This window comes from Telmatherina bonti, assembly GCF_933228915.1.
Source record: "Telmatherina bonti genome assembly, chromosome: 22".
Classification (NCBI taxonomy): Eukaryota; Metazoa; Chordata; class Actinopteri; order Atheriniformes; family Telmatherinidae; genus Telmatherina; species Telmatherina bonti.
The window spans coordinates 24,795,195-24,821,215 of NC_136631.1; the positions used below are offsets into that span (position 1 = coordinate 24,795,195).

General features: G+C 40.0%; 1 protein-coding gene across 5 annotated transcripts in view; it reads left to right on the forward strand.

Annotated features, from left to right (window-relative positions):
- The window catches only part of syne1b (spectrin repeat containing, nuclear envelope 1b), a gene marked incomplete at its 5' end in the record, with an annotated part of 91,450 nt that overhangs the window by 63,307 nt on the left and 2,122 nt on the right, over positions 1-26,021 (forward strand). For all 5 annotated transcript variants that reach the window (XM_079261702.1, XM_079261698.1, XM_079261700.1 and 2 more), the window contains 49 exons: positions 232-423; positions 821-952; positions 1,323-1,423; positions 1,504-1,645; positions 1,744-1,872; positions 1,972-2,130; positions 2,221-2,430; positions 2,610-2,711; positions 2,811-2,930; positions 3,058-3,258; positions 3,399-3,572; positions 4,388-4,519; positions 4,724-4,920; positions 5,006-5,138; positions 6,039-6,221; positions 6,374-6,523; positions 6,674-6,850; positions 6,959-7,114; positions 7,218-7,373; positions 7,532-7,702; positions 7,873-8,006; positions 8,420-8,624; positions 8,768-8,950; positions 9,060-9,206; positions 9,300-9,454; positions 10,211-10,358; positions 10,439-10,533; positions 10,641-10,875; positions 11,091-11,285; positions 11,540-11,665; positions 11,861-12,016; positions 13,107-13,265; positions 13,501-13,667; positions 13,757-13,919; positions 14,708-14,895; positions 14,991-15,141; positions 15,368-15,550; positions 15,779-15,916; positions 16,064-16,255; positions 16,365-16,689; positions 19,596-19,664; positions 20,389-20,516; positions 20,741-20,867; positions 21,859-22,070; positions 22,305-22,505; positions 22,589-22,717; positions 23,015-23,227; positions 23,464-23,556; positions 25,376-25,434. In XM_079261702.1, coding sequence (XP_079117828.1) covers positions 232-423; positions 821-952; positions 1,323-1,423; positions 1,504-1,645; positions 1,744-1,872; positions 1,972-2,130; positions 2,221-2,430; positions 2,610-2,711; positions 2,811-2,930; positions 3,058-3,258; positions 3,399-3,572; positions 4,388-4,519; positions 4,724-4,920; positions 5,006-5,138; positions 6,039-6,221; positions 6,374-6,523; positions 6,674-6,850; positions 6,959-7,114; positions 7,218-7,373; positions 7,532-7,702; positions 7,873-8,006; positions 8,420-8,624; positions 8,768-8,950; positions 9,060-9,206; positions 9,300-9,454; positions 10,211-10,358; positions 10,439-10,533; positions 10,641-10,875; positions 11,091-11,285; positions 11,540-11,665; positions 11,861-12,016; positions 13,107-13,265; positions 13,501-13,667; positions 13,757-13,919; positions 14,708-14,895; positions 14,991-15,141; positions 15,368-15,550; positions 15,779-15,916; positions 16,064-16,255; positions 16,365-16,689; positions 19,596-19,664; positions 20,389-20,516; positions 20,741-20,867; positions 21,859-22,070; positions 22,305-22,505; positions 22,589-22,717; positions 23,015-23,227; positions 23,464-23,556; positions 25,376-25,434 — 7,793 coding nt within the window. The remainder of the gene's footprint in view (positions 1-231; positions 424-820; positions 953-1,322; positions 1,424-1,503; positions 1,646-1,743; positions 1,873-1,971; positions 2,131-2,220; positions 2,431-2,609; positions 2,712-2,810; positions 2,931-3,057; positions 3,259-3,398; positions 3,573-4,387; positions 4,520-4,723; positions 4,921-5,005; positions 5,139-6,038; positions 6,222-6,373; positions 6,524-6,673; positions 6,851-6,958; positions 7,115-7,217; positions 7,374-7,531; positions 7,703-7,872; positions 8,007-8,419; positions 8,625-8,767; positions 8,951-9,059; positions 9,207-9,299; positions 9,455-10,210; positions 10,359-10,438; positions 10,534-10,640; positions 10,876-11,090; positions 11,286-11,539; positions 11,666-11,860; positions 12,017-13,106; positions 13,266-13,500; positions 13,668-13,756; positions 13,920-14,707; positions 14,896-14,990; positions 15,142-15,367; positions 15,551-15,778; positions 15,917-16,063; positions 16,256-16,364; positions 16,690-19,595; positions 19,665-20,388; positions 20,517-20,740; positions 20,868-21,858; positions 22,071-22,304; positions 22,506-22,588; positions 22,718-23,014; positions 23,228-23,463; positions 23,557-25,375; positions 25,435-26,021) is intronic.

The following is a 26,021-nucleotide window of genomic DNA, read 5'->3' on the forward strand; positions in this document are numbered from 1 at the left end:
GAGGATGTGCGCTGCAGAGCTCGGAGCGTGAAGGATTAGTGGTAATATGTTACACAGGAGGCAAGGGTGGAAAGTTAGGCCAAGGATGAGAGCTCTCTCTGTCCTATGGTCAGGGAAAGCTGCAAGAGTTGGGGACTCAGCCAGACCTGGAGGGTCCGTTGTGTAGAAGGAGGAGCTCGTGCAGGTCTGGAGGCCATGTTTGAACTGGCCTCTCTCCTCTTGTTACTGCAGAACATGCTGCTGGAGATTGAAGAGAAGGTGACTGCTCTCTCCGAGCTGTCACTGCACAGTGAGAACCTGCTGCTCGAAGGCCGGACAGACACCAGACAGGAAGCCGAACATTTGGCCCGGAGGTTGCGCACATTAAAAGGTGGTTTGTTAGAGCTGCAGAGGATGCTGCAAGACAAACAGCTTAACATCCAGGTGAGAAAGTTTCCAGATACATGTTAGCATGCAAAAAGTTTGACTTCACTCTTTTTTCCCACTGTGATTGTTGCGTTTACAAGCGAAAGCACATGCATCAGTGCAAGTTAATTACATTAAAAGGCTCATTTACTGGCACATTTAAGAAGATTTTTTTATTCATTTTGCAATACCCTGTTCATGAAAGCGTGATGAATACATTATGTAATGTTTTCATGCCCAAATATAGCAGCAGATGAAAGCTAAATATAGAAAATATTTAATGCTTGGCCAGACACTGCAGCTGACATGTGGTATCGCTTTACTGTCACTTTTTTTCCACTAACAAATTTGAATATTTGAACTCTTGAATATATCTATATATATGTTTAACAACATAAAATGTATTCCTCTGAAGGGCACTTTGCAGGAGCCAGAGGATAGTGAATCAGATTCCAGTGTCTCTCAGAGTCCCAGTGTGCAGGACTGGCTGGCCCAAGCCCGGACCACACGAACCCAGCAGCATGAAGACAGCCTTCAGAGACAGAGGGTATTTTCAACACAGTTTTCAACCATCTTTGAATAGCTGTATCGAAGCTGATATGTGTTTTCTTCCACATGTTATCATTATATATTTCCATATGAAAAAATGACTACTAGTGCCTGTCGAAAGACCTTTTCCATCTTATCCTTGTGACCAAGGAAACATTTATATACTGTGATCAACACACCATGTCTTCATATAAGTATCTATTTTATTTCTGTATTTATCTCGCAAAAAAACAGTTTTTTTTTCTGTGTTTGATCAAATGTAAGGCGTCTCTCAGCTATCTTCACTTAGATTTAAGATTAAACTCTTGCATTATGTTATAGTCAGTGCAATCTGATATGTGCAATATGTTTTTTTTGTGTGTGTGAAGGAACTGGAGGAACAGCTTGCAGAGCAGAAAAAGCTGCTCCAGTCAGTTGCTAGCAGAGGAGAGGAGATCCTCATCCAGCAAGCTTCACCCAGTAGTGCCAGGTATTTTACACAGGTGTTTATACAATGTTTATAGAAACAGAAATCAAATCTTATTCACTAATGTTTTAATGTTTTTGCAGTGCAACAGAGCCATTTTCATCAGCAGCTTTGGCTGAAGCAGAACAAGAACAGATGAGGCAGAGATGGGAAAGTCTCAGACTAGAGCTCAAAACTAAATTGCAGCTCCTGCAGAAAACGCTGGAGCAGGACCACAAGCAGCCGGTACAGTGAGGTTTCCGTATTGTCAGCATATGGTAGCAATAATAAAGGTCATGAACTGTTATTGACTTTTATCTATTTTTTTCTCACTTCTTTTTTAGGTTTTTTCCAGAACTTCTCGTGTGACTACAGCTGGGTCATTGTTTAAAGGGGAAACTCAGGCTGATAAATGCTCCCTAAAGACTCTATATGGTAGCTTCAGACAGACAGTCGAGGATATGACCACTCAGGTTTGCCATTTATTTGACTATTTTGTACATAATGATACACATTGATGTCAGGAATTTTTTTGTTAGGTGTATTCTGACAATATTAATTTGTGTACCTAGCCTGGTGGTGGACATGAGACACGTGTCGCGAATATGGAGCAGCAGCTCTACACAGCTGTGTCATCCACCTCCTCCTGGTTGGATGGTGTGGAGAATAACGTCTTCTCTGGCCCAGTCCTCCTGGCTGAAAATGCAGATACCCAACTACAACATCAGGAGGTACAGTTGGGTTGTTTATTTTATTTTTTTTATTTGCCGTTTTGCGGCTTTTTAGAAGGACAATCTAGTTGACTGTGATTTTCTCTCCAGGTCTTGGAGAAGGATGTGAGGCATATGACAGAGGAGGTGAAGCTCAGTCAGGCTCTGCTAGCTGGATCTTCAGGTTTGAAGCAGGAGGACCGAGTACTGCTGGAGGACAACCTGGACTGTCTGAAAGAAAGATTAGGAGCTCTTGGTGGTGCTCTGGGGCAACGCTGTGACCACATGAGAAACAAAGCAAATGAACTCACAGCCTACCAGGTTTGCTTCATGTTGTGTTTTTGTTCTTACTAGTGGGTTTCATTTTTATATTTTAAAAATCTTGATAATTGGTACAATAATAACCATGGATTGTGTCTTACTGTAAGATGTCCATGTATTCTGCACTACTATTGATAAACTAAATGACATTGGATCCTGAATTATTTTCTATCTGACAGACTGAATTACAGCTTCTTCAAACTGCTTTAATTGAGACAAAATGCCAAATCCTTCAAGCTCTAGCTGGAGCAATGGATAGACCAGCCTCAAAACAACTAGAGGTAATTCAAGCATCCTTCTGCAAATGCATTACGTTCTTAATGACGGCTCAAAAAAAATTGAGCGTGACTGTCATGCACTAATAGCTTTCCTTCACTCAGGTCATTGCCACTGCAGAGGAGACCCTGAAAGACTTTGAACAGAGAATCACAGAGCTCAAAACCAGAGGAGCAACACTACAGGCAGATCAGGTCTCTACAAACAAACTGCTTAAACTACAGGTAACACACACCACAGATTACTCTGCACAACATGTTCAACCTTTTAATGAATGTTAATGAATATAGATCTTGACTATAGATGTACAATGGTTGAATAACCTGAAGATTTATTGACCTTGTCTTTCAGGATTCCTATGAGGAGCTGGTGATGACAGTGGGCTCTAGGCGAAGTGGGTTGAACCAGAATATGGCACTCAAGGCTCAGTATGAGCGTGCTCTACAAGACTTGACTGACCTGGTTGACACAGCTAAAGACAAGATGGCTGCTGATCAGAGAATTATTGCCAGTTCTGTGGAGGAAGTTCAAAACCACCTCGACAAACATAAAGTATGATCAACTTGTAACTTGCAGAATTAGTGGCCTTAATAACTGTCTATGAGACACTGACCCTAGTGCTAGTAATGAAAGAACAGACTAATAAAAGAGAGAACAGATTGAGTCATGGTATTATTTCTTGTCTTTTTTAGGAATTTTTTCAGGGTCTGGAGTCTCATATGATTCTAACAGAAACATACTTCAAGAAGATCAGTGGTCTTATGCTGCCGAAAGAGAGCCAAGCCTTGGACGAGATGCTCACCGAAGCCCAGAGAGTTCTGAAAGAGGCACACAGTAAAGGAGTCGAGCTGGAGTGTATCCTAGAGGTAAGAGCAGTGGCACAATGACTTTACTTAGAATGAAGCTTTTTAAGTCATAGAAAGTCCGACAGCATTTCAAATGCATATTTATGACTTTAATCCATAAGAACCCAGCGTGACATATATGATGCATACAGTTTCTGAGACATTTTGAATTACTTCATGGTACAAACTTTGCCCAAAATCCTGTTAAACACAATCTTAATTTTCTTTTCTGCACCTAAATGGATACGAGAAAGCAGAAGATTACACTATGATGAGTTTGACACACCACATGGTAATAAATGGTAAAACATCCATAAGCATTGTTATTTTACATTTTGTTAAAGGGTCAAATAAAGACATATTAAAAAAAATCGACTTACCTGATAATTATTTATGGGTTTGGTCTTTCTGGATGAAAAAACACCTTCAGATGTACTTTTGTAATATTTTTTAACATAGATAATTAAACGTGTAAATGTAAAAGAAAAAAAATTCTCAAATACATTAGTCAACTTCATGTCTGTTTTTCACTGTTACTCCAGTTGTTAAGTACTTATAAGCTGTATACAAATCTAGAAATATATACATAATGTAATTTAAGGAAATATACTGTAATTAATTTAAAACTGAATGAAAGTGAGAACAATTATGAAATAAAACTTCCAAAGTTCTTAACTAAAACCTTTCCTGAAATACCCCAGTTTGTTTTTCCTATCATATATTTTACATGACTGTGCTCTTTTTGAAAAACATTCATTTTTAATTACTAGAGGTTTATATGGTTTATATGTTTTCCATGTCCTATGTTTAATTATTTTGTTGGACCTTTTTTCCAGACTTGGTGCCGTTTGATGCAGGATTACCAGAGTCTGAACCGCCAGCTGGAAGCCGTTGAAGGAAGTATCCCCTCTGTCGGCTTGGTGGAAGAAACTGAAGATAGGTTAATAGACAGAATCTCCTTGTATCAGGTATGCAATGGTATTATTTCAGATTTTAGGGCATACTATGTTCAACTTTAGCTAATTTCTGTTGTGGGACTTGATGATTAGAAAGGTGCTGCGTATTCTACTAGATTATGAGCAACTCTTTTCTTATTTTACCTTGCTGTCAATGTCCTCCAAGAACCAATATCCCACTTTAATGTCTTCCTATATCTTCCATTCTCTGTACAGGGTTTAAAGGGAAGACTGACAGAGCACCAGCACAAGCTCCATCAGGTGCTGGATGAAGGCAAACATCTCTTACTGTCAGTTTGCTGCCCTGCGTTGGAGAATCAACTGGCACTACTGGGGGAACACTGGCTTAACAATACAGCCAAGGTCAACAAGGAACTACAACATCTCGAGGCCATCTTAAAACACTGGACCAAGTGAGAAACATAAACTGCACATAGCCAACACAAAAACTCTTACATTTATCATAACATGACATTTGAAATTCTGTTTTTTCTGCAGGTATCAAAGGGAGTGTACAGAAATTAGTGAATGGCTCCAGTCAGCTCTGGAGCGTCTGGAGTTTTGGAACACACAGGCAGTGTTAGTCCCACAGGAGCTGGAAACTGTCAGAGACCATCTGTCTGCTTTCCTTGTGAGAGACTTTTGTCTTTTTCTGTGTCCTTTGCTTTTTAAACCTGTTAATCTTAAAGGTGGAGTATGTAAGATTTTCAATATTTTCAAAACAAATTAACTAAAAAAACTACAATCATAATTAGATAGTTTTTTTTAAACATGTAGGTTCCAGTCTGTTCATATTTGATGTGTTATTAAATTACAAGTTTAATTAATGACAAAGACCCTTCTTAAATGTTTGCCTACCAGTAAAAAAAAAAGTGCTTTTTTGTCATTTGTCATTTGTCATTAATTAAACTTGTAATTTAATAACGCATCAAATATGGACAGACTGGAACCTACATGTTCAAAAACACTTTCTAATTATGTTTGTAGTTATTTTATTAGTTGATTTATTTTGAAAATATTGAAAATCTTACTGTGGCCCTGCGATGGACTGGCGAGCTGTCCAGGGTGTACCCTGCCTGTCGCCCAAAGCCGGCTGGGATAGGCTCCAGCTTCCCCGCGACCCTGAATTGGAATAAGCAGTTCGGAAAATGAATGAATGAATGAATGAAAATCTTACATACTCCACCTTTAAATCACTGACTTTTCCAACAAACAGCCCAATTAGATGTTTATGCACTGGAATAACTTTAAACTAAGTTTCTGTGTTGGTCAGTTGGTAGTACAGAAAGTAACACTAGTATCACAGACAGACATGATCTCTTATCTTAACTTATCACACACTGACCTTGCTGTCTTATTGTCAGCTGTTCTTTCTGAGAGTTATCCGCTTTGTAACTACTGTCATTTTATTATTTTACACAGGTTATTTTTGTATACTTCAATATATACTTCAGTATCATTATGTGTAAATAATATTTTGCTGTCATATAATTTCTCCTGTTTGATAAGATCTAACTTCTGCATTTCTCAGGAATTTTCAAAGGAGGTGGAAGGAAAGTCGAGCCTGAAGAGCTCTGTTGTATCTGAAGGCAATCAGCTGCTGCGACTGAAGAAGGTAGACACTGTGGCGCTGCGCTCTAACCTGGCACGCATTGACACGCAGTGGGCTGAGCTGCTCACACGAATCCCAGTGGTCCAGGAGAAACTGCATCAGGTATCGTCACATGCAGCCACACTGAACAGGCTTAACTTACTCAGAGGAAATAGGATTATCTCTTTCTGCTGCTTTACAGGTATGCATAAGTTTTAGGTTAATGTCGCTGTTAATTTATCCACATGGCTTCTTTTTTCTCTTTAATATTTAAGATCCAAATGGAAAAACTGGCCTCCCGTCATGCCATTTCTGAGCTGTTTAATTGGATATCTCTGATGGAGAATGTGATTGAGGAGGATGAAGAAAACCTCAAGAGTGCTGTGGGATCAAATGTAATTCAAGACTACTTGCAGAAGTACAAGGTAGTGAAAGTTTTCTCTTTTTAAATGTGCTGTATTTTAGACTTTGTATTTCAAAAGTACACAGTTAAATGTATCATTTTAAATAGTGGTTGTATAAACTGATTAAAGATAATCCATAATAAATCCAAATTTACTGTTTCCTCATTCTAGGGATTCAGGGTGGATTTGTGCTGTAAGCAGCTGACTGTGGACTTTGTGAACCAGTCAGTTCTTCAGATTGGTAGTCAGGATGTGGAGAGTAAACGCAGTGATAAGACAGACTTTGCTGAGCGCCTTGGAGCCATGAACAGACGCTGGCAGATCCTACAAGGTCGCATCAATGAGAGGGTGAGACAATAATAGCTGACATTGCCACAGTGACACTTAGCACAGGACATTATAATCTTTGACAATGCAGCACAGAATGCTAAGCTTATTTTGCATGGACATTATTAGATCCAGTTCCTTGAGGGTCTGTTGGAAATGTGGTTTGAGTATGAGAGCAGCGTGCAGGCCCTGAAGTCCTGGATGACAGCTCAAGAAGAAAGATTGAAGAGGAAACACCGGATAGAGGATTTGACATCTGTGCAGAATGCTCTCAAAGACTGCCAGGTAATTCCAGTTTATTAGTCTTCCCTTAAATTATTACTCATTATCATTCATTTCTTTGTTTCTAAAGTAGAAGTATTTCTCTTTTTTAATGTTTGTACTTTAGGAAATGGAGGAGTTGATAAAAGAAAAAGAGAAGGAATTAGAAAGAGTCGAGGAGCAGGGCTGTGCCCTTGTTCAGAACAAGACTGATGAGGCCTGTGCTATCGTCATGGAGACACTCCAAGGTGTCAATCACACTTGGGCAAACCTGGACCACTTGGTAATCAACCTGTTCTCATTCACCGATAAATCTTCAGTTTGGTTGTTGGATTGGGCTCATTTATTCTGCTCCATCCTGTTTGCCCCTAACTTGATCTATTCTGTCCTGAACTTCAGTTTACCCAACAACACTACATGCTTTTATTTCTTCTTTAACAGACAGGGCAGCTGACGATAAGCCTGACATCAGTGCTGGATCAGTGGACTCTGTACAAACGATCTTCAGAAGAGATCAATGGCTACCTGATGGAGGGAAGGTACTCTGTATCACGTTTCCGTCTCCTCACCGGCTCCCTGGAGGCGGTTCAGCTACAAGTGCAAAGTCTGCAGGTATTTCAAAATAAGAAACCTTTATTTTCTATTAGCTAAGTCAAGAAAATGTGCTCTTATTGATTGTACTAGTTTTTGTTTTTACAAGTCTTTATGGATGAGGGTAAATTTTTCTGAACTTGGTCGTGTCTGCGTTGGTGAATGATCACTCCTGTGTGTTCCCTCTGAAGGATTTGCAGGAAGAACTGGAAAAGCAGGAGAGCAGTCTCAGAAAGTTTGGTGCTGTGACCCACCAACTTCTGAGGGAGTGTCACCCCTCGGTGTCAGATTCTCTCAACAATGCCCTGAAGGACGTCAATGCAAGGTGATTTTATTTCATCTTTTGTTTTATGTTTTAAAAAATATTTCAAAACAATTCAAAACAAACTTCTGACTTTCTTTTCTTCTCTCCCCACATTTTTTTAAGTTTAAATCTCTTTACGTTTCTTAATACAACCGAGTGAATTATTAAAGGCAGCAAAATAATTTCTCTTGTACTTGTGTCTGTTAAATAAATGTGCAAATTAGTTAATAGATGACATATTTTGTCGGTTTTCTTTTGTTGAATTTTATAAAACCCAAGAAACTGTTTTGTCTTGTGTTTTATAAATGAAATTTGTAAAATATGTGTATTGTATGAAATAAAAAAAATAAAAAAGTAATAAAACGTATAAACGTATAAAAACTGTTAATGTAGTTTTAAAAGCCATAAAATGGATCATATGTATTTGCCCTCAGATGGACTGGCTTACTGGAGGAGATTGCAGAGCGACTTAGAAGCAGCAAGGCTCTGCTTCAGCTGTGGCAGCGCTACAAAGAGCTTCATGAGCAGAGCTGCAACAATATCCAGCTGCAGGAGGAGAAAGCAGACCAGCTCCTTAAAAACACCTGCAGCAAAGATGTTGCCGATGAGGAAGTATCAAAATGGATCCAAGAGTGCTCTGTGAGTAATGACACACCTGTGACACATGTTTCCCACAATGTTTATGAAATCTATTCTTCTTTTAGGCTTGATAATATAAAAAATGCGGTTAACTTTCTCCCTGTGGGCTGATATAATTCATAATTATTGGTGCTTTGCTGTAGGAGCTGCTGCGGTCTCAAGCTCCGGTGCAGGCCTCTCTTCAGATTCTTCAGGAACTTGGAGAGCAGCTGAAACAGCAGGTGGACACAACAGCAGCATCTGCTATCCAATCAGACCACCTCTCTCTCACCCAGCGGCTGGCTGCTGTGGAACAAGCTCTCAACAGACAGCTCACCACTTTGCAGGTAAAAGACAAGATTTATTATACATGTTGTTTAGTCTTTATGTTGTCCAAGTTGTTGGATCAAGAACGTTTACACTTACAGGTCAAAATCTGCCTCTTTTCTATTCCAGACTGGAGTTCAAGACTATGAAACCTTTAATGAGCAGCTGGAATCACTGGGCTGCTGGATAGTCGAAGCTGAAGAGGCTTTAAAGATGCAAGATCCCAACGGCTGCACTGACCTGACTGTCATACAGGACCGAATGGAGGAGCTCAAGGTTTTTTTTATTTCCCTATAATCAGTTATGTGAATTAAACCAGCTTAAATCAAAAACTTAAGAACATTATGCTTTGTTGTGCTCGCTTTATAGAAGCTCATGCTGAAATTCAGCAGTATGGCACCTGAACTCGAGCGTCTCAATGAGCTTGGTTACCGACTCCCTCTTAATGATTCAGAGATCAAGCGTATGCAGAATCTGAACAGAAGCTGGTCCATTGCTTCAGCGCAGACAACAGAGCGATTCAGGTAAGACATACCAACAAGTGATGTGTCATGCCTAAAAGAGCCGGCTCTGAGAGCCGATGCTTTGTTGTGAATCAGAAGAGCTGGTTCACATCAAGTGATCGACTCCCAGATTTTTTTCTCCTTTTGCTGCTTAGTTCTCAGTGATAAGCCCAGCTCTATCCAAGACAGTGTTTTGTTGCAAAGGCATGGCTGCATGGCAATGCAGCCAATCACATGTGAGGATATGGGATCATACTATTATGTGAAAACAGACAGGAAGGTAGACGCTACAGTGGGAGTGAGACACCAGACAGCTGGTCTGTGGTCTTATGAGTGACTAATGTTTAAAATTGGCTGCATTTTTAGATATTAATGAGGACATTAATGTTGTTTTGTTGAGTTTGGTTCTCGTTCTGTTTAGTGGAGTTTTGTTTATTCCCTTGAAATATTAATAATAAAAAAATAGTCCACAAATGAAGGCAAATGTAAGACTTCTTATAAAACCTTAAACACAAAAAGGATTTTTCAAACACAAACTATTCATTTTTGTGAAGTCAAGATAAAAAAAATGTGGCTACAAAAGATCCTAAATCAAGAGTCATTTGGGAGCCGAAAGAGTCGGCTCTTCTTTGGGAGCTGAAGCAAAAAAGCCGAACTTCCCATCAATAACCAACATGGGAAAACACAGTCATGCAGTTGAGTGTTCTCTTCACAGAAAACTGACTTTTTCTTAAGGTTTCAGAAGTTAATTCTTTTTCACTTTGTTGTTTCTTGCAGCAAACTTCAGTCAATCCTGCTGCAGCAGCAGACCTTCCTGGAAAAATGTGAAACATGGATGGAGTTCTTGGTCCAAACAGAAGAAAATCTGGCAGTAGAAATTTCTGGCAACTACCAGAGTTTGGTGGAGCAGCAAAAAGCCCATGAGGTTTCAGTCCATTATAACTAAAACACACTAAAACAAGCTGCTTCTGACTGTATTTATTAATGCTCAGCTCTGTCTTACAGCTGTTCCAAGCTGAGATGTTCAGCCGCCAGCAAATCCTCCACTCCATCATCAGTGATGGGCAAAGGATGTTGGAGCAGGGTCAAGTAGACGACAGGTAAACGTCTACATTATTATTTATCTGAAGTATCTATTGTTCTCTGATACCCCAGGCCTTCATTTTGAGTTCGTTTTTGTCAGTCATATTACTTCATTCTCTTGCAGAGATGAATTCAACATGAAGCTGACTCTGCTGAGTAACCAGTGGCAAGGTGTAGTGCGACGTGCGCAACAGAGGCGAGGCATCATTGATGGTCTGATCAGGCAGTGGCAGCGGTACAGAGAGATGGTGGAAAAATTGCGTAAATGGCTGCTGGAGATCTCCCATCCTGCAGAGGACCTTCAGGCAGGAAATACAGTTCCTTTACAGCAAGCTCGCTCCATGCTGGATGCTGTCCAGGTACAGAATGACACAGATTAGTTGGAAAAAACAATAGACATCTTATAACAGCTGTAGTGGAGCAGTCTCAGCTGTATATACTGCTGCAGTTTTATTGTTTCTGGTGTCATAAAACAGAGTTATGATACAATGTTAAATATGTGTCTATTAAAAAAATTAAATTAGATGCTGGGTAAAACATGTGTAGATTAACATTTTTTTTCTTTCTGGTTAAGCTGAAAGAAAAGGTGCTCCAGCGTCAGCAGGGCAGCTACATATTGACTGTAGAGGCAGGCAGACAGCTGCTCCTATCGGCAGACAGCCGGGCAGAAGTGGCCCTCCAAGCTGAGCTGACTGATATCCAGGAACAATGGAAACACGCCAGCCTCTGTCTGGAAGAACAGAGGAAAGAGCTCGCCACGCTGCTGAAGGTAAATAAAACCGAATGACAACAACTCAGTGAGCAGATGCAACCTCAGGAAACCTCGAAGGGATTCCTTTAGCATTCAGGAGCTTTTAAAGTTTACTGTTAGTTTAAGGAACATGGTATGACTGTTTGTGTCGCATATGTGTATCCAATGAAAGATACTTTATTCATCCCCGAGGGGAAATTCAAAGTTCAAGACAGCTCGTCCAAGATTTGACAGACCGACATTTAACAACTGTTAAACTGTGTTATATGTAGGACTGGGAGAGGTGTGAGAAGGGAATCTGTGGATCACTGGAAAAACTTCGAGCCTTCAAACGACAGCTCTCTCAGCCTCTCCCGGATCACCATGAGGACCTGCAGTCTGAGCAGATGCGCTGCAAGGTATCAATACAGCCTAAATTTAAACTCATCTTTGCTCTGGGAGCTTCAACTTAAAGGTTTGAAGTCAGCGTGGAGCTTCTTCAGATTACTCTTATGTTGAGTTTATTTGTTCATGTCGCTAAGGTTTAGTAAAAAGAACGACATGTTTGGATTAAAAAGGATTTTTTTTATTGTATTACTATCTTTAAATAACAGGATCTGGAGAACACATTTGAAGGCTGGAGTGGAGATCTAACCCATTTGACTTTACTGAGAGAGTCACTGTCCTGCTACATCAGCACTGAAGACCTTTCTGTTCTTCAAGAACGTGTTGAACTTCTACATCGACAGTGGGATGAAATCTGCCACCAGGTACAGTTCTTTACACATTACACCTTTTTCTGATTGATTAAAAGAAGTGTATCCAGTTTTCAATATAAGATGCACTGGACAATTATTTTGTTTAACCCATAAAGACCCAACCCATGAAAATATTATGAGATAAATCCAGTTCTTTAAATATAAGCACTTTAATTGTCTCATTAACAAAATATATAACAAATTACCAATTTTTTCATGTATATTTACCATTTAATACCATGTGATATGTAAAAAAATTAAAGTGTAACCTTCTGCTTTCTGGTGTCCATTAAGGGGCAGAAGACAAAAATCTTTTTTTCTTCCATAGGGTTTTAGCAAAGTTTGTACCATAAAGTGGTGCCAGATGTCTCAGAAACTGTATGTTTCATATATGTCACATATGTGTGTTCGTATGGGTTAATGAGAGGGTTTTTCTTGTGCATGGTGTTACTGTGTCTGCCGTCCCTTGACAAACCAAATAGTTCTGCTGGTGTCAAATAAATTTCTAAGCAAGAAAAAGAATGAAAATTTGGGTGGTGCAAGTCAGTCAACATGAAACACAAAACTTACAAGATCTTTTGCCAGTGGAACATTAGACCTACCTTTATATTGATGTGGTATTTAGTATTCGGACCTACGTTTATATTAATGTAGTATTTAGTATTTGGTTGATTCTCCTATTTTTGGTTAAGAGTTTTTGTTTTTTTTGTTTTTTAAATAAAAGTGATTTATTTTTATTTTACCAAAATTTATTAAAAAAAAAAAAAAAAAAAGGAATTATATAATTTTATCACTTATGTTTGCAAAGTAACTCATTCACAGCCAGAATGTAAACCAATGCTGAAACCTCAAGTTGAATTTTTTTCAGCGTTGCATCCTGTGTTAAGTAAACGAAATGTGCAAACAGGAAACACCGCAGCACACACAGACACACTGTGCGATGTAAATGACAGTCATGCCTCAGATATCCGTGCAGCACCGCTTCCTTTTCAGACTTTTTGACATGTTTCGTGCTTGTTATAAAGTCAGCAGCATTTCTGTCTGTTGCTGTTCATTTTACACAGCAGTTGAATTGATTTAGCACATTTTCCTGTGTGTACAGCTGTCCCTGCGCAGGCAGCAGGTGAGTGAGAAACTGAACGAGTGGACGGTGTTCAGTGAGAAGTACAAGGAGCTCTGCGAGTGGCTCACTAACATGGAAAGCAAAGTGTCTCAAAATGGAGACATTAGCATCGAGGAAATGATTGAAAAGCTCCGCAAGGTAATTCAAAATTTGCGCCCGCTGCAATCTGACGCCCATCTGAAATTGTCTCAGTTTGTAACATCCATGTCTAACTGCTCGTGTGTTTACAGTTTTATCTTTTTAGATTTCCATTTCTTGCTTGAGTTGATATTTATGTATCTTACATTTCCACCGATCATAACCCTGATAGTCTGAATGTCTGTTTTTGCTTTTTTTTTTTTCAATTGCCTGATTGCTCTGAATTGTCTACCAGGACTACCAGGAGGAGATCACAGTAGCAGAGGAGAACAAGCAGCATCTACATCAGCTGGGAGAGCGCCTGGCCAGGGCAAGTCACCAAAATAAAGCCACTGAAATCGAACAAAAACTAAACAAGGTCAGCGATCGTTGGCAGCATCTGCTGGATCTCATCGGAGCAAGGTAAGGAGGCACACCCTCACACTTGTTGGACAGTTTTGTTACTGCTGTCGTCTTTTGTTGTTAATGATGCTGGTAAATTATGTTGACAGAGTAAAGAAGCTGAAAGAAACTCTGGTGGCCGTTCAGCAGCTAGATAAAAACATGAGCAGCCTGCGCTCCTGGCTCGCCCACATAGAAACCGAACTCTCCGGACCAATTGCCTACGACTCCTGTGACTTTCAAGAAATTCAGAGAAAGCTTGATCTACAACAGGTAACAACCGAAATAAATTATTAGCAAATCTAATAGAACAAATTTTGATTTGCAACAGAAGATAGCTGTTGTTGACGGCGAAACGTTCAACTATCTCAGGAAAAAATGTGATGGCACCAGCATGTCTCATCACTGGTTCATTTTTGTTGTATTTTATGTTTTATAATGATGCAGACAAACCAGACTATTCCATTAATGCCATTGTAATAGATGCAGTATGCAGTTTAGCATTTGTTACTGAAATAAACAACACGCTCTCTGAAAAGACAATATATGGGTGGGAGCGTGTGTTGCCCTGTACTTACAACATTGATGGAGGCTTTCCAGATATGCAAGCTGTCTCTCCCACAGGCACTTGGAGACTTTTGAATTAAACACTGATAACACACTGGAGACTAAACACACTTAAGTCCAGAATTGCAGCTTGAATTGTGTTCACATTCAATAATTTGTGAAAGTACTCCGAAGGCCCTCCATGGAGGTATGAATGTGCTCAGGTGTGATGTTCATGGCTCAATCATTGCTGTTTTTACCACAGTAGGGGCACTAGTTTCATCTACATGCACATCCACACCCTTTCAAAACTACCATCTAATAATACTGTTTTTTAAAATAGTTCTTGTTATATGTACAGTGTTGTGTTTGTGAATAAGCTTTTACCTGCAGCAAAACTGATTTATTGTCTAAATCTGACCTTTGGCATAGATTTTGCCTTGTTTATCTCTACCACTCATTTCTTCTTGCTACTCATTATTCACACCAGTTCATATTGTGTTGTTTCTGGTCAGGAGCTTCAGCGTGATATAGAGAAGCACAGTACAGGAGTGGCGTCTGTGCTGAACTTATGCGAGGTGCTCCTGCATGACTGTGATGCCTGTGCCACTGATGCAGAGTGCGACTCCATCCAGCAGGCAACTCGTAGCCTTGACCGCCGCTGGAGGAGCATCTGTGCCTTGTCTATGGAGAGAAGACTAAAGTAAGTCAGTCAGTGTGTCATATCCTGAACAGATAGAACTTTTTTTGTTATTTTTATGGAAATTTGACAGTTTTCTTTCAATTTCCCTTTTGTAGGATTGAGGAGACGTGGCGTTTATGGCAGAAATTTTTAGATGACTTTGCACGTTTTGAGGAGTGGCTGGCCACTTCAGAGAAGACTGCTGCTCTTCCCAACTCCTCTGGCGTCTTGTACACAGTAGCCAAGGAGGAACTTAAAAAATTTGAGGTATTATAATTTATTGTGGAAACAGGACAGCTTGAGCCTCTCTAATGATCCATTGGAATTATGATGACCAGTATCAGTAAAGTTACCGTTATTTCATGTGAATTTAAACACCTAAATGAGAAAACGTATGCAGCCCAGGTGTAAACAGATGTAAAGTAACAAAACAACATATAAAGTGCATTTTGAATTGATCTCCTCTGAGAAACTTGCGTGAATGTTTCCGTAGGCCTTCCAGAGACAAGTTCACGAAAGCCTGACCCAGCTGGAGTTAATAAACAAGCAATACCGCCGCCTGGCCAGAGAGAATCGCACAGACTCTTCCTGTCGTCTGAGGGAGATGGCACATGATGCCAATCAGCGATGGGACAACCTGCAGAAAAGGGTGGCATCCATCCTTCGCAGACTCAAGGCACAGTATTATATTTATTACAGCCACTCCTTTTTTTTTTTACTTGAATTGAATTTTTTATACAAATTTCTGCTTTACTGTCTCACTAATTGTTTACAATAACATTTAATTTATTACTAATGAGAAGACTTTAACTGCAACAGCTACAAACAATGTTTATTTATTAGACTTCAACAGTGTGTGAGTGTTGATGAGTCTAACGGTAGCATCTCTGTTTCTAATATGCAGCACTTTATTAGTCAGAGAGAGGAGTTTGAGACAGCCAGAGATGGTATTTTGGTTTGGCTGACAGAGATGGACCTTCAGCTTACCAACATCGAGCACTTCTCTGAATGTGACATTCAAGCCAAGATTAAACAACTCAGGGTACGTTTCTTACAATATTTCTCTCCAGCTGAATGTTAAATTTGTCAAATCACACACAAATTATTACCTGGAAATTTCATATTTTTAAATTTATAACAGGGAATATTTTGTTGATCATCAGAAACGTGTTTTCCTGTCATCTCACAGTCATTCCAGCAGGAGATTTCTTTGACAACAGCCAAGATTGAGCACATCTTCCAGCAGGGCGAGGCGCTCATAGAGAAGAGCGAGCCTCTGGATGCAGCCGTCATAGAAGAAGAGTTGGAAGAGCTGCAACGTTACTGTCAGGAAGTGTTTGGTCGAGTTGAGCGATACTACAAGAAACTCATTCGCCTTCCAGTAAGACCTCAGATTACGAACAACTCTAAGAGTTTGGCTTTTAATCATTTCCAAATAAATTGTCAGGTGTAACTTGTGTCTAAATCTTTTCTTCATTCTCATTCTTCAGCTTGCAGACGACGATACTGAAATGTTCTCGGATCGTGAGCTTGAACTGGATGAACCTGGAGATTTGTCCAGCCTGCCATGGAATGAACGGTTAGGGGATGGCTTCCTGTCACCTCTGCCCTCCTCTGGCCGCTCAGCTTCTCTAGCAGCCCAGTTTCGGACGGAGCGTTCTGGCAGGGACACACCTGCAAGTGTGGACTCAATTCCACTGGAGTGGGACCATGACTACGACCTGAGTCGTGGCCTTGAGAGTGCCAGCAGGGCCCTTAGAGAGCAGCAAAGTGAAGAAGGGGACTTCCTCCAGCGCCCTGCCTCGAGCTTGTCAGGTCAGTTCATTTATACATGCAGTTTTTTCTGCTTAAATCCAGAGATTTTGACACTTTTAGATGTTTTTTATTCCAATGATGAAAAGGTTTGTGCTAATGCTACATTAAAATTTGTCAGTGATATTTGCTGTTACAGAAAGAAATAATGGGCCAGATCTACTAAAATCCAAATTTACCAAAAGTAATTTAAATGTGTATTCAAAAATATTGCTTATGGATCTGAACCATAATTTGGGGGTAATTTACTAAGAGTGATCATGTAAATGTGCAGAAGGTGCAAACATTTTTGAGATGCCCTACTTAAATTAGGTTTGTCTGACCTACAGCAACAAAATCTGACTGCCACACAAATACAGGCTGTACGGGAGCAAATTTATGAAAAAGTTAACACTGTCGGTAAAACGATGCAACCAAGGGATGAAGTAAAAAAGACAGTAAAATAAAAAAAAAGAAAATAAGCATATATATATATATACACTAATCACAAAAAGTTAGGGATATTTGGCTTTCAGGTGAAATTTATGGAAAATGCAATATGTTCATGCTACAGTGATATAATATAAAAGTAAGAAATTTAAGTAGAAGGATGCACTACTGATTTCCTCATCTCAAAAAATTCATTCAACACAAAAGGTAACAACAATGGTAGTTACACCACAACAAAAAATTTGAACGTCTCAATATCTCGTCATGTGACCTTGAGCATCAATTACAGCTTGACAACGACGTCTCATGCTGTTCACAAGGCAACTTATTGCCTGCTGAGGCATGGCATCCCACTCTTCTTGAAGGGCAGCCCTCAGGTCATTGAGGTTCTGGGGTGCAGGGTCTTGAGCCTCTACACGACGGCTCAGCTGATCCCACAGGTTTTCAATGGGATTCAGGTCTGGAGAGAGTGCAGGCCGTTCCATTTGAGGTACACCAGTCTCCAACAGCCGTTCCCTGATGATGCGGCCTCGATGAGCAGGAGCATTGTCGTCCATGAAGATGAAATTAGGCCTGTGCTGTTCATGTAGGGGCACAATCACTGGATTAATGATGTTATTCAGGTAGTATGGGCTTGTCACTGTACCATTCACAAAGTGTAGGGCAGTTCTGTACCAAGTGGACACCCCTGCCCACACTGTAACACCGCCACCACCAAAAGCTCGCCTGGTGACAACAGTGGCTGATGCATAGCGCTCTCCCTGACGTCTCCAACATCGTTGCCGGCCATCATTTTTTGCTCAGTGTGAATCGACTTTCATCAGAGAACAGCACTGAGGCCCACTGGTTCCTCGTCCAGCGTAAATGCTCCCTGGCCCATGCAAGACGATGATGCCTGTGCCTGGTGGTGTGGTCAGGTACCCGTGCAGGTCGTCTAGCACGCAGACCACGCTGATGGAAACGGTTTCGAATGGTCTGACGTGACACTTGGGTGCCTCTCACCTCTCTTAAACGTGCCTGGAGTTGAGTGGCATTCATCATCCGGTTTCTCAGGGCAGTGTTCACAATGTAGCGGTCATCAGCACGGGATGTGGCCAAAGGACGTCCACTTCTAGGCCTTTCTGTGACTCTTCCAGTCTCTCCATATCTCTGTTGCAACCTGCTGATGACACTGTGACACTCCAAGCTCAGTGGCCACTTCTGTCTGAGAACGTCCTGTTTGAAGCATCGCAATGGCAAGGGACTGTTGTTCCATTGTTAGGTGTCGTCTTGGTCTCATGATGTCAAAATGTGAACAGCATGATGAGGACAACTGTTTAAACACCAGCTCTAATTGAACCAGGACATTTATTGGTCAATTCAAGGATCACACACCTGCCGTGATTTTTGCCGTTAAGCTCCTTGTTAGAGAACAGCAACTTGTGCAAAATTTATTGAAACATTTAACAGTTGGACATGTGCATTTAAAAGCTTAGAGAAGATCACAGTAGAAAAAAAATGAAAATAAGCATATATATATACACTAATCACAAAAAGTTAGGGATATTTGGCTTTCAGGTGAAATTTATGGAAAATGCAATATGTTCATGCTACAGTGATATAATATCATAAAAGTAAGACATTTAAGTAGAAGGATGCACTACTGTTTTCCTCATCTCAAAAAATTCATTCAACACAAAAGGTAACAACAATGGTAGTTACATTACATTACATTGCAGTGTCTAACAAGCCAGCCATCTAAACACTCGCCAGCTCAATTTGAAGAACAGAAGACGAAAATAAAAAGGATAGTGCACTGACCCGAGATATTTTTCACATTGGCAATTATTCGCTCTTATTATGCTAAGAAATCCAGTTACTGGAAAAAAAAACCCGACTTGTTTGGCCTCAGTTAATGACCATTGAATGCATGGAAACCTTCTAACCGTGATCATCCGGCAATACATGGCATTTAGAATTCGGACAGCACATCTGGGAGATCCCAGCTATGACATGCAATATCTGTCATTTGCAGGTATGCGCGACTTCCCTCCAAACCCATCCCGAGTTTCTCCAGCAAAATGACAATGCTGGATAAGCGATATGTTTTGATGATTCTCTCCTCTCTTCACACAAGGATGAAAAACTCCTTCTTGCATTGTTTTGAAACTCCAGATTGTCAGTTTGACAAGATGAGAAAGGAATTAAAAATGATGACGAAAAGAGAAAACAATTTGCAATACTTAAAAAAAAAAAAAAAAGTGACAAAGTGCTTTAAATGGAAACAGTACGTAGGAACTGTGCAAGAACTAAAAGACTGTGACACATGAAAATACTTTTTTTTTTTTCCTGTTATCACTTACTGAGCTGTGTGGCAAACTATTCATTCAGTGGTGCATCACTGTGGTTGAAGACAAATCAATTTCAGCTTAATCTATTGATTTAGTGATATAGTGTGAAGGCCTCTGCTGAATGTGTGTACTGTACAATGTTTCTTCCAGATGTAGTGATCCCAGAGAGCCCTGAGGCCTATGTTAAACTAACAGAACAAACACTGAGGTCCTCCACTGGTAGGCAACAGCAGACCCCAGCATGGCACATGTGTTTGGGGCCAGAAATAACAGCCGCACTCTAGTTATACCACACTATAGCCTCTTCACTGGCTTGGTTGATTTGTTTTGATTTCATCTCTTGTGCACACTTTGGAAAAATAGTAACCAACTGCAACATTTCCTAACACTGTGGGATAGGGTCAATTCCATTTATCTTTCTGATTCAATGCTTCTTCTCTGGGCTCTAATTGAGAATAGAAATGGAATTCAGCCTAACCCTTCTTTCTAACTGGCTTTAGTTTTATTTGACTTGTGTAGCTGTGTCGCTAACCTGTTGTTTAGATTCTTTTGATGTGGGTTTTGTTTCTGAAAAGCATGTCTTTTTGTCACAGCAACAAGTCTATAGTCTCTGATTCTTGTTAAAGGGATTGCAGATTTGTTTGTGGTGTTTATAACCAGAAGTGAAGAAAAATACTTTTGAATCTGCATATATCTAAAAAGTAGGATGTAGGTCATAAGGCAAGACAGACAGGGGCATGGTATAGTTTCTTAAACAGTCACCATTAATAATAGGTTGTCCCAAAAACCAAATCTGCACTCCTGTCTACTTCTCATTTTTTGCTCTCCACATTTTGTGTTTCTGTGTTTGACCAGGACACCTTCTACCTTTTCTTGGGTTGTCTATCATATGTGAGCATTCCTTTCATTCTCCAAAGATGCTCAGTTGTTGCTGTGTTAACAGGGGAGGGTGCCTCTGCAGAGTCCCATATGCATCCTCTTGACGTCAGTCGTTTCCATCTGCATCAAACTGACAGCAGTCGTAGCCGCACCCCCACAAGCTCAGAGCTGGATGCATCATACATGGGCTACGTATGTTTTACTTTTGCAACTAAATGAGTAATAAAAGCTTAAATACAGAAATCATAGTTAATGATTTGCTGACCTTTAATGACTTACACATTGTTATGTAACTCTATAAAACTTATTTTTCTTTAAAGTAATTTATCATCATGCTACAACTTGATTTACTGTTACTTTTAGCTGTTGATAAAACATGCGTTACTGGAGTAGTACAATATGTATTCCTTCTGCAGATGCGATTGATGGGTGAGTGTCGTGGCAGCATTGACACAATGAAAAGGATGGGCGTTGAACTGAAAGAAGAGGAGGATACAGTGTCTGGTCTGGCAGATCCCAGCAGCTCAGAATCCCAGACATCAGGTAATACAACAGGAACACCTTTTTTGCATGCATATATCCTACATTACTTTTTTTTTTTTTTTTTTTAATTTAAAACACCCACATAATGCTTATTTACAAGATTTTAGTGAAATGTTTTTGTATCCTTCCACGTGAAATACTGTTTTGGGTCCCATCTGGGGGTAGGTAATGTTGGGGAGCTAGCATTGAGAAAGTAGCACCCTGTCTTGGCTCCTCCCCCTCTGGTTTTGCTCCTTGCATGATCCGAGGCTTTTAACTTGCCTCCGCCAAGGAGGCTATGTTTTTACCATCATTTATCTGTTTCTGTTCAAGATAACTCAAAAAGTTATGGACAGATTTTAATTGAATTTTCGCAAGTTGCTGGAAATGTTAAAAGGAAGAACAGATTTAATTTTGGTGGTGATCCGCATGACCGTTTGGATCCAAGAATGTTTTAAAAACCGTGCCGGAGGCATGCACTCTCCCAGTGCTTTTCTAGTCCGCAGCTTTTTCCACCAATGATTTTCTCTTCCTCGGCTGTTTAGCGGGAGGAGGCAAATAAACCGAGCCGGGTCGGGGAAATCCTTCCTGGTTTTTCTCAGTCGTGAAGAAGCTTACAAAAAATAAGAAATGAACACCTTCAATTCAGCCCGAACATTTCAATTGGTCAGAGTTTTTACAAATTTACAGTAAACTGAGGGGTCTAAATATATTTCTTATTGTTCATTTTTACAAAATGTATAGACTACTATCAGGATGAGGAACCATTTCACCCAGAGTAAAAAATATGTCTCTGAGCAAGATTACCTACCACAGCTTTAAGGTTCTTTTCAGGTTTTTGATTGATTTTAATCTTTTACATTCACATGTAGCATTTTAATATAAAATCCATGAATGCTTTCTGAAGAAAAGACTGGGGAGGCTTTAAATCAGCAGACACAGCTTTGGTTGTTGTAACTTAAAGTTGTAATCTTTTCTGGATCTTTTACTCTCTTTGCACCTCATGATCTAGGTGTGATTGAGCGCTGGGAGCTACTGCAGGCCCAGGACCTCAGTAAAGAGATGCGTACAAAGCAGAATGAGCAGCGGTGGCAGCAGCTGAACTCTGACCTGAACAATATTTGGACTTGGCTTGGGGAGACAGAGGAAGAGTTGGAGCAGCAGCGCAGATTGGACATCAGCACAGACATTCAGACGATTGAGCTTCGCATCAAAAAGCTCAAGGTAATAAAGGTTTTTAGATTTAATGCCCCGTTGTTTAGTTGTTTTTGTCCTCTCTTAGCTATCATATATGCACTTTCTCTCTTTTTATATATAAAAACTACATATGCATGAAATATTTTATAAATGACATATTTTAAACTTAAACTTCAGAAAGAATTTGTTCAGACTTTATAAATGTGATGTATTTTCTTTGTATTTTTGGCCAAATAATATTTGGAAAATGTCTGTGTTCAGGAGCTGCAGAAGGCCTATGACAAGCGCAAGGCGATTGTGCTTTCCATCAACCTGTGCAGTGCTGAATTTCTGCAGTCAGACACAGAGGAGTCCCAAGATCTACAACACAAGCTCAAAGACATGAACAACCACTGGGACCAACTAGGCAGCTCCCTGGAGGAATGGAGGTCGTCGTTACAGGAAGCTCTAATGCAATGTCAAGTGCGTGCTGGTCATTATCGTTCTGCTTGATGATTCCTTCCAAATGTAAACAATGATTGAGTGTTTACGTTCTTCTGAAACAGGAGTTTCATGAGATGAGCCACGGGCTGCTGCTCTGGTTGGAAAATATTGACCGTAGGAGGAATGAAGTGGTTCCCATTGACCCAATCCAGGACAGCGACACTCTCCATGAGCATCATAAGACACTCACGGTATCAAACCAATACATTTTTCCAATTTTACAAGTTGTTTGTTGTTTCATTCTGTAACAATTCATGTATTAGTTATTCAGAACTTAAAGACATTTTATCAAGATGTTGTTCTTCTATTGATTTACAATTCATTCATTCATTCATTCATTTTCCGAACCGCTTATTCCAATTCAGGGTCGCGGGGAAGCTGGAGCCTATCCCAGCTGGCTTTGGGCGACAGGCAGGGTACACCCTGGACAGCTCGCCAGTCCATCGCAGTGATTTACAATTCATGTCTTAAATTTGGATTTCTTACAGCAAATCCGCCAGGAGCTGCTGGACTCCCAGCTTAAAGTTGCCTCTCTACAAGACATGTCCCTTCAGTTGCTGGTCAACTCTCAGGGCAGCGACTGTCTGGAAGCCAAGGAGAAGGTGCATGTCATCGGAAACCGCCTCAAACTGCTGCTAAAAGAAGTGACGCGAGACCTCAGAGAGCTGGCTAAGATTCTGGACATCACAAGCAGTCAACAGGTTGAGTCTAACGGCCTTATGAATCCATCCAGTGTTAATCTGAATGGCCCAGATTGGCCTGATTGTGGGCGCATGTATTGTTTTAAAAGAGCTTTTTTCGTGTTCATATTGAAGGTTTCTGGTTTTATTTCTGTCAGTCTTTCAAGTTAAGTTTGGAATTAACTCTACCAAGCAAATGCATATTATAAGCATCAACAAAAGTCTTTGTTTTTAACTCTTTACATTGTCTTTATCAGGACCTGTCTTCTTGGTCGTCTGCCGATGAGTTGGACACATCTGGTTCTCTCAGTCCTGTATCAGGAAGGAGTACACCAAGTCGGCGACGATCGGTAATGTTAAACTCTACCTGTTCATGCAGCCCTATGAAAACCAGGACCTCAGGCAGATACAGTAACATGCCCCAAGCGCCCAGTGAAGGACAGATATACCTCTGTCATCCCAGAAGCTCTCCTTACACCTCTCTAAACCTCTGCACTCCCCCACGAACTTTACTCCATCTAGATTCTGATCTTGTTTTCATCCTTTTACTCTTCCTGCATGTTGTCTATCCCCTGAGATACTTGGGAATCTTTTCTTTCCATTTTTTGTGTCCTCAGTCCTCTTCTTGGCATTCTTTTTCACTTTGTTTTTCATTTTTGTCTTTCAGTATTTACCTAAAACCTTTGTTCTTCCTAAGACTTTCTTTAAATTCTCTTCACCCCTTATTTATTTATTTATTTATTTACAACCCTAATTTTAGTGAAGTTGGGCTCAGTGTAAAATATAAATAAATATAATGATTTGCAATTCCTTTTTAACCTATATTTAATTGAATACACTTCCAAGTAGGGATGTTCGATAATGGTATATATCCAATATACCAGTTCTGTTCATCTATTATTTTCCAATGCCAATATTATCTGATACTGATAGTTTTGGAGCAAGTTGTACTAAACCAACAAAAATATCTGGAAAACTACACAAGAAATCTCTTATATTTTGTCATTTTGAGTCAGAGGAGACTTAGTTGAGTTGGATATATATATATATGTGCATGTAGTGTAAATGTCATTAAAAAAAAAGTAAAAACCGATAACATCATTGCATTTTAATGTTGATATTGGCTGATAATATTGGACATCTCTACTGCAAAGACAAAATATTAAAGTTCAAATTTATGAATTAAGAGGAAAAATCTTGGCATGAAAAGGGGCGAGATGGAAAACTAATATTTCATGCTCGTGACGTCTGATCCCTCAGGAGGTGCTGCATTAAAAACTGGCATTTTATAAAGGACATTTCCACTTAGGCTCAGGGAAACTGGTTTGCTGCTAAATCTAAAAGTGCAAGTGAAAACTCTACCATACAAAGCTAAAGCCTCATACTGTATCAGCACCACACAGAAGTGCAGCTAGCTCATTTCATCTCAAAGTGCAAGTCTAAAACTCTAAAAAGTCAGCTTTTTTTTTTTTACATGCTACAGGCATCAAATTCAAAATGAGGAAAGAGTAAGAAAGAAAAGAATGAAAAAAACAACAAAACAATAACTTTTATCAATTTAAACATCAAATAGCTTGTCCGCAATTAAATGAGGTATAGATTTAAAAGGAATGCAAATCAACATTTTCTGTTTTTGTTTATGTTTAATACAAGGTAAAAACTTCACTGGGATCAGGGTCGTATTTATTTATTGAAATCTTTGTACAGTTGTTTTCAGGAATACTGGCTCTAATGAAACAGCTAAACTTCCAGTAAAACTTCAGCTCTTATGATTAATCCAGCACAAGGTTATACTTCATACTGCCAGTGAATGAAACAGTGGGATTATTTTTTTATTCATCAGAATATCAGTCCAAATAAGCTTGTCACTGCTTATACTGTTTGTTACTAAATGTCATTGTTACCAGGATCATGCATCACATTGCCTGATTTGTAGCTTCCTACCTGCAATCCTCCATGAGATGAAGCCATTCAAAGCAGTCATGCACTTTGAAAAGCCAGATTCCTCATTGTTACGGGTTACAAAATCTGTCACCTTCATGTATGATTTTGTTGCTACTTTTCTGTCATTTTGGGTTTTCTTTTCATCAGTAGCTTTGCCTTGATTTGCCTGGACTGAAACATACTTTCTTTCTTTTACCCCCCCCCTCCCCTGTTCATTGCAAACAGCAACGGGGCAAATGTAGTCTGTCACAGCCTGGACCGTCTGTGAGCAGTCCACACCACAGGTACCTTTCTGTTGGTTTCTAGCACACCCAGAAGATAATGGAACTCAGCCCATGAGGCACTGAGAGACGGTTCATGCGCTCTAATACAACTAAAGAAACAACCAACCCCAATTTCACTTCATAAATCTCATGCTAGTTTAGCAGCTCATGATAGTGAATTCCATCATCTTCTGTAGGTCTAGACGCTGTGTGTAGGCTAGGCAACGAGGTGAGTGGCAGACCCCACATCGTTGCTAGGAGTCTCACAAGGAATGATGCTAGGCCCCCTTGTTCCTCAGTGTCCTTGGCTGCTTAATATCGCTAACCAGAAGGCGTTTCTTGCGTATAATAATTATATTTCTACCGCTAACAACATTCACTGTTGCTAAGTGCACACACGCACACTCCCTTTTTCTCTTAAATTGCTGAGCCAGCAAATGTCTGCAATGAACAATGCAAAGGCTGCAGTTTCTCTTTTTCCTCTCGCGCTATCGCTCTATCTCATATTTGTGGCATTTCTTCTTCCCTGCTGCTGCTATCTCACTGACTATCGACCATCCCACACCCTTTAGTTTTTCATCTGTGAGTGTTGCCTCTCAGGTTTCCAT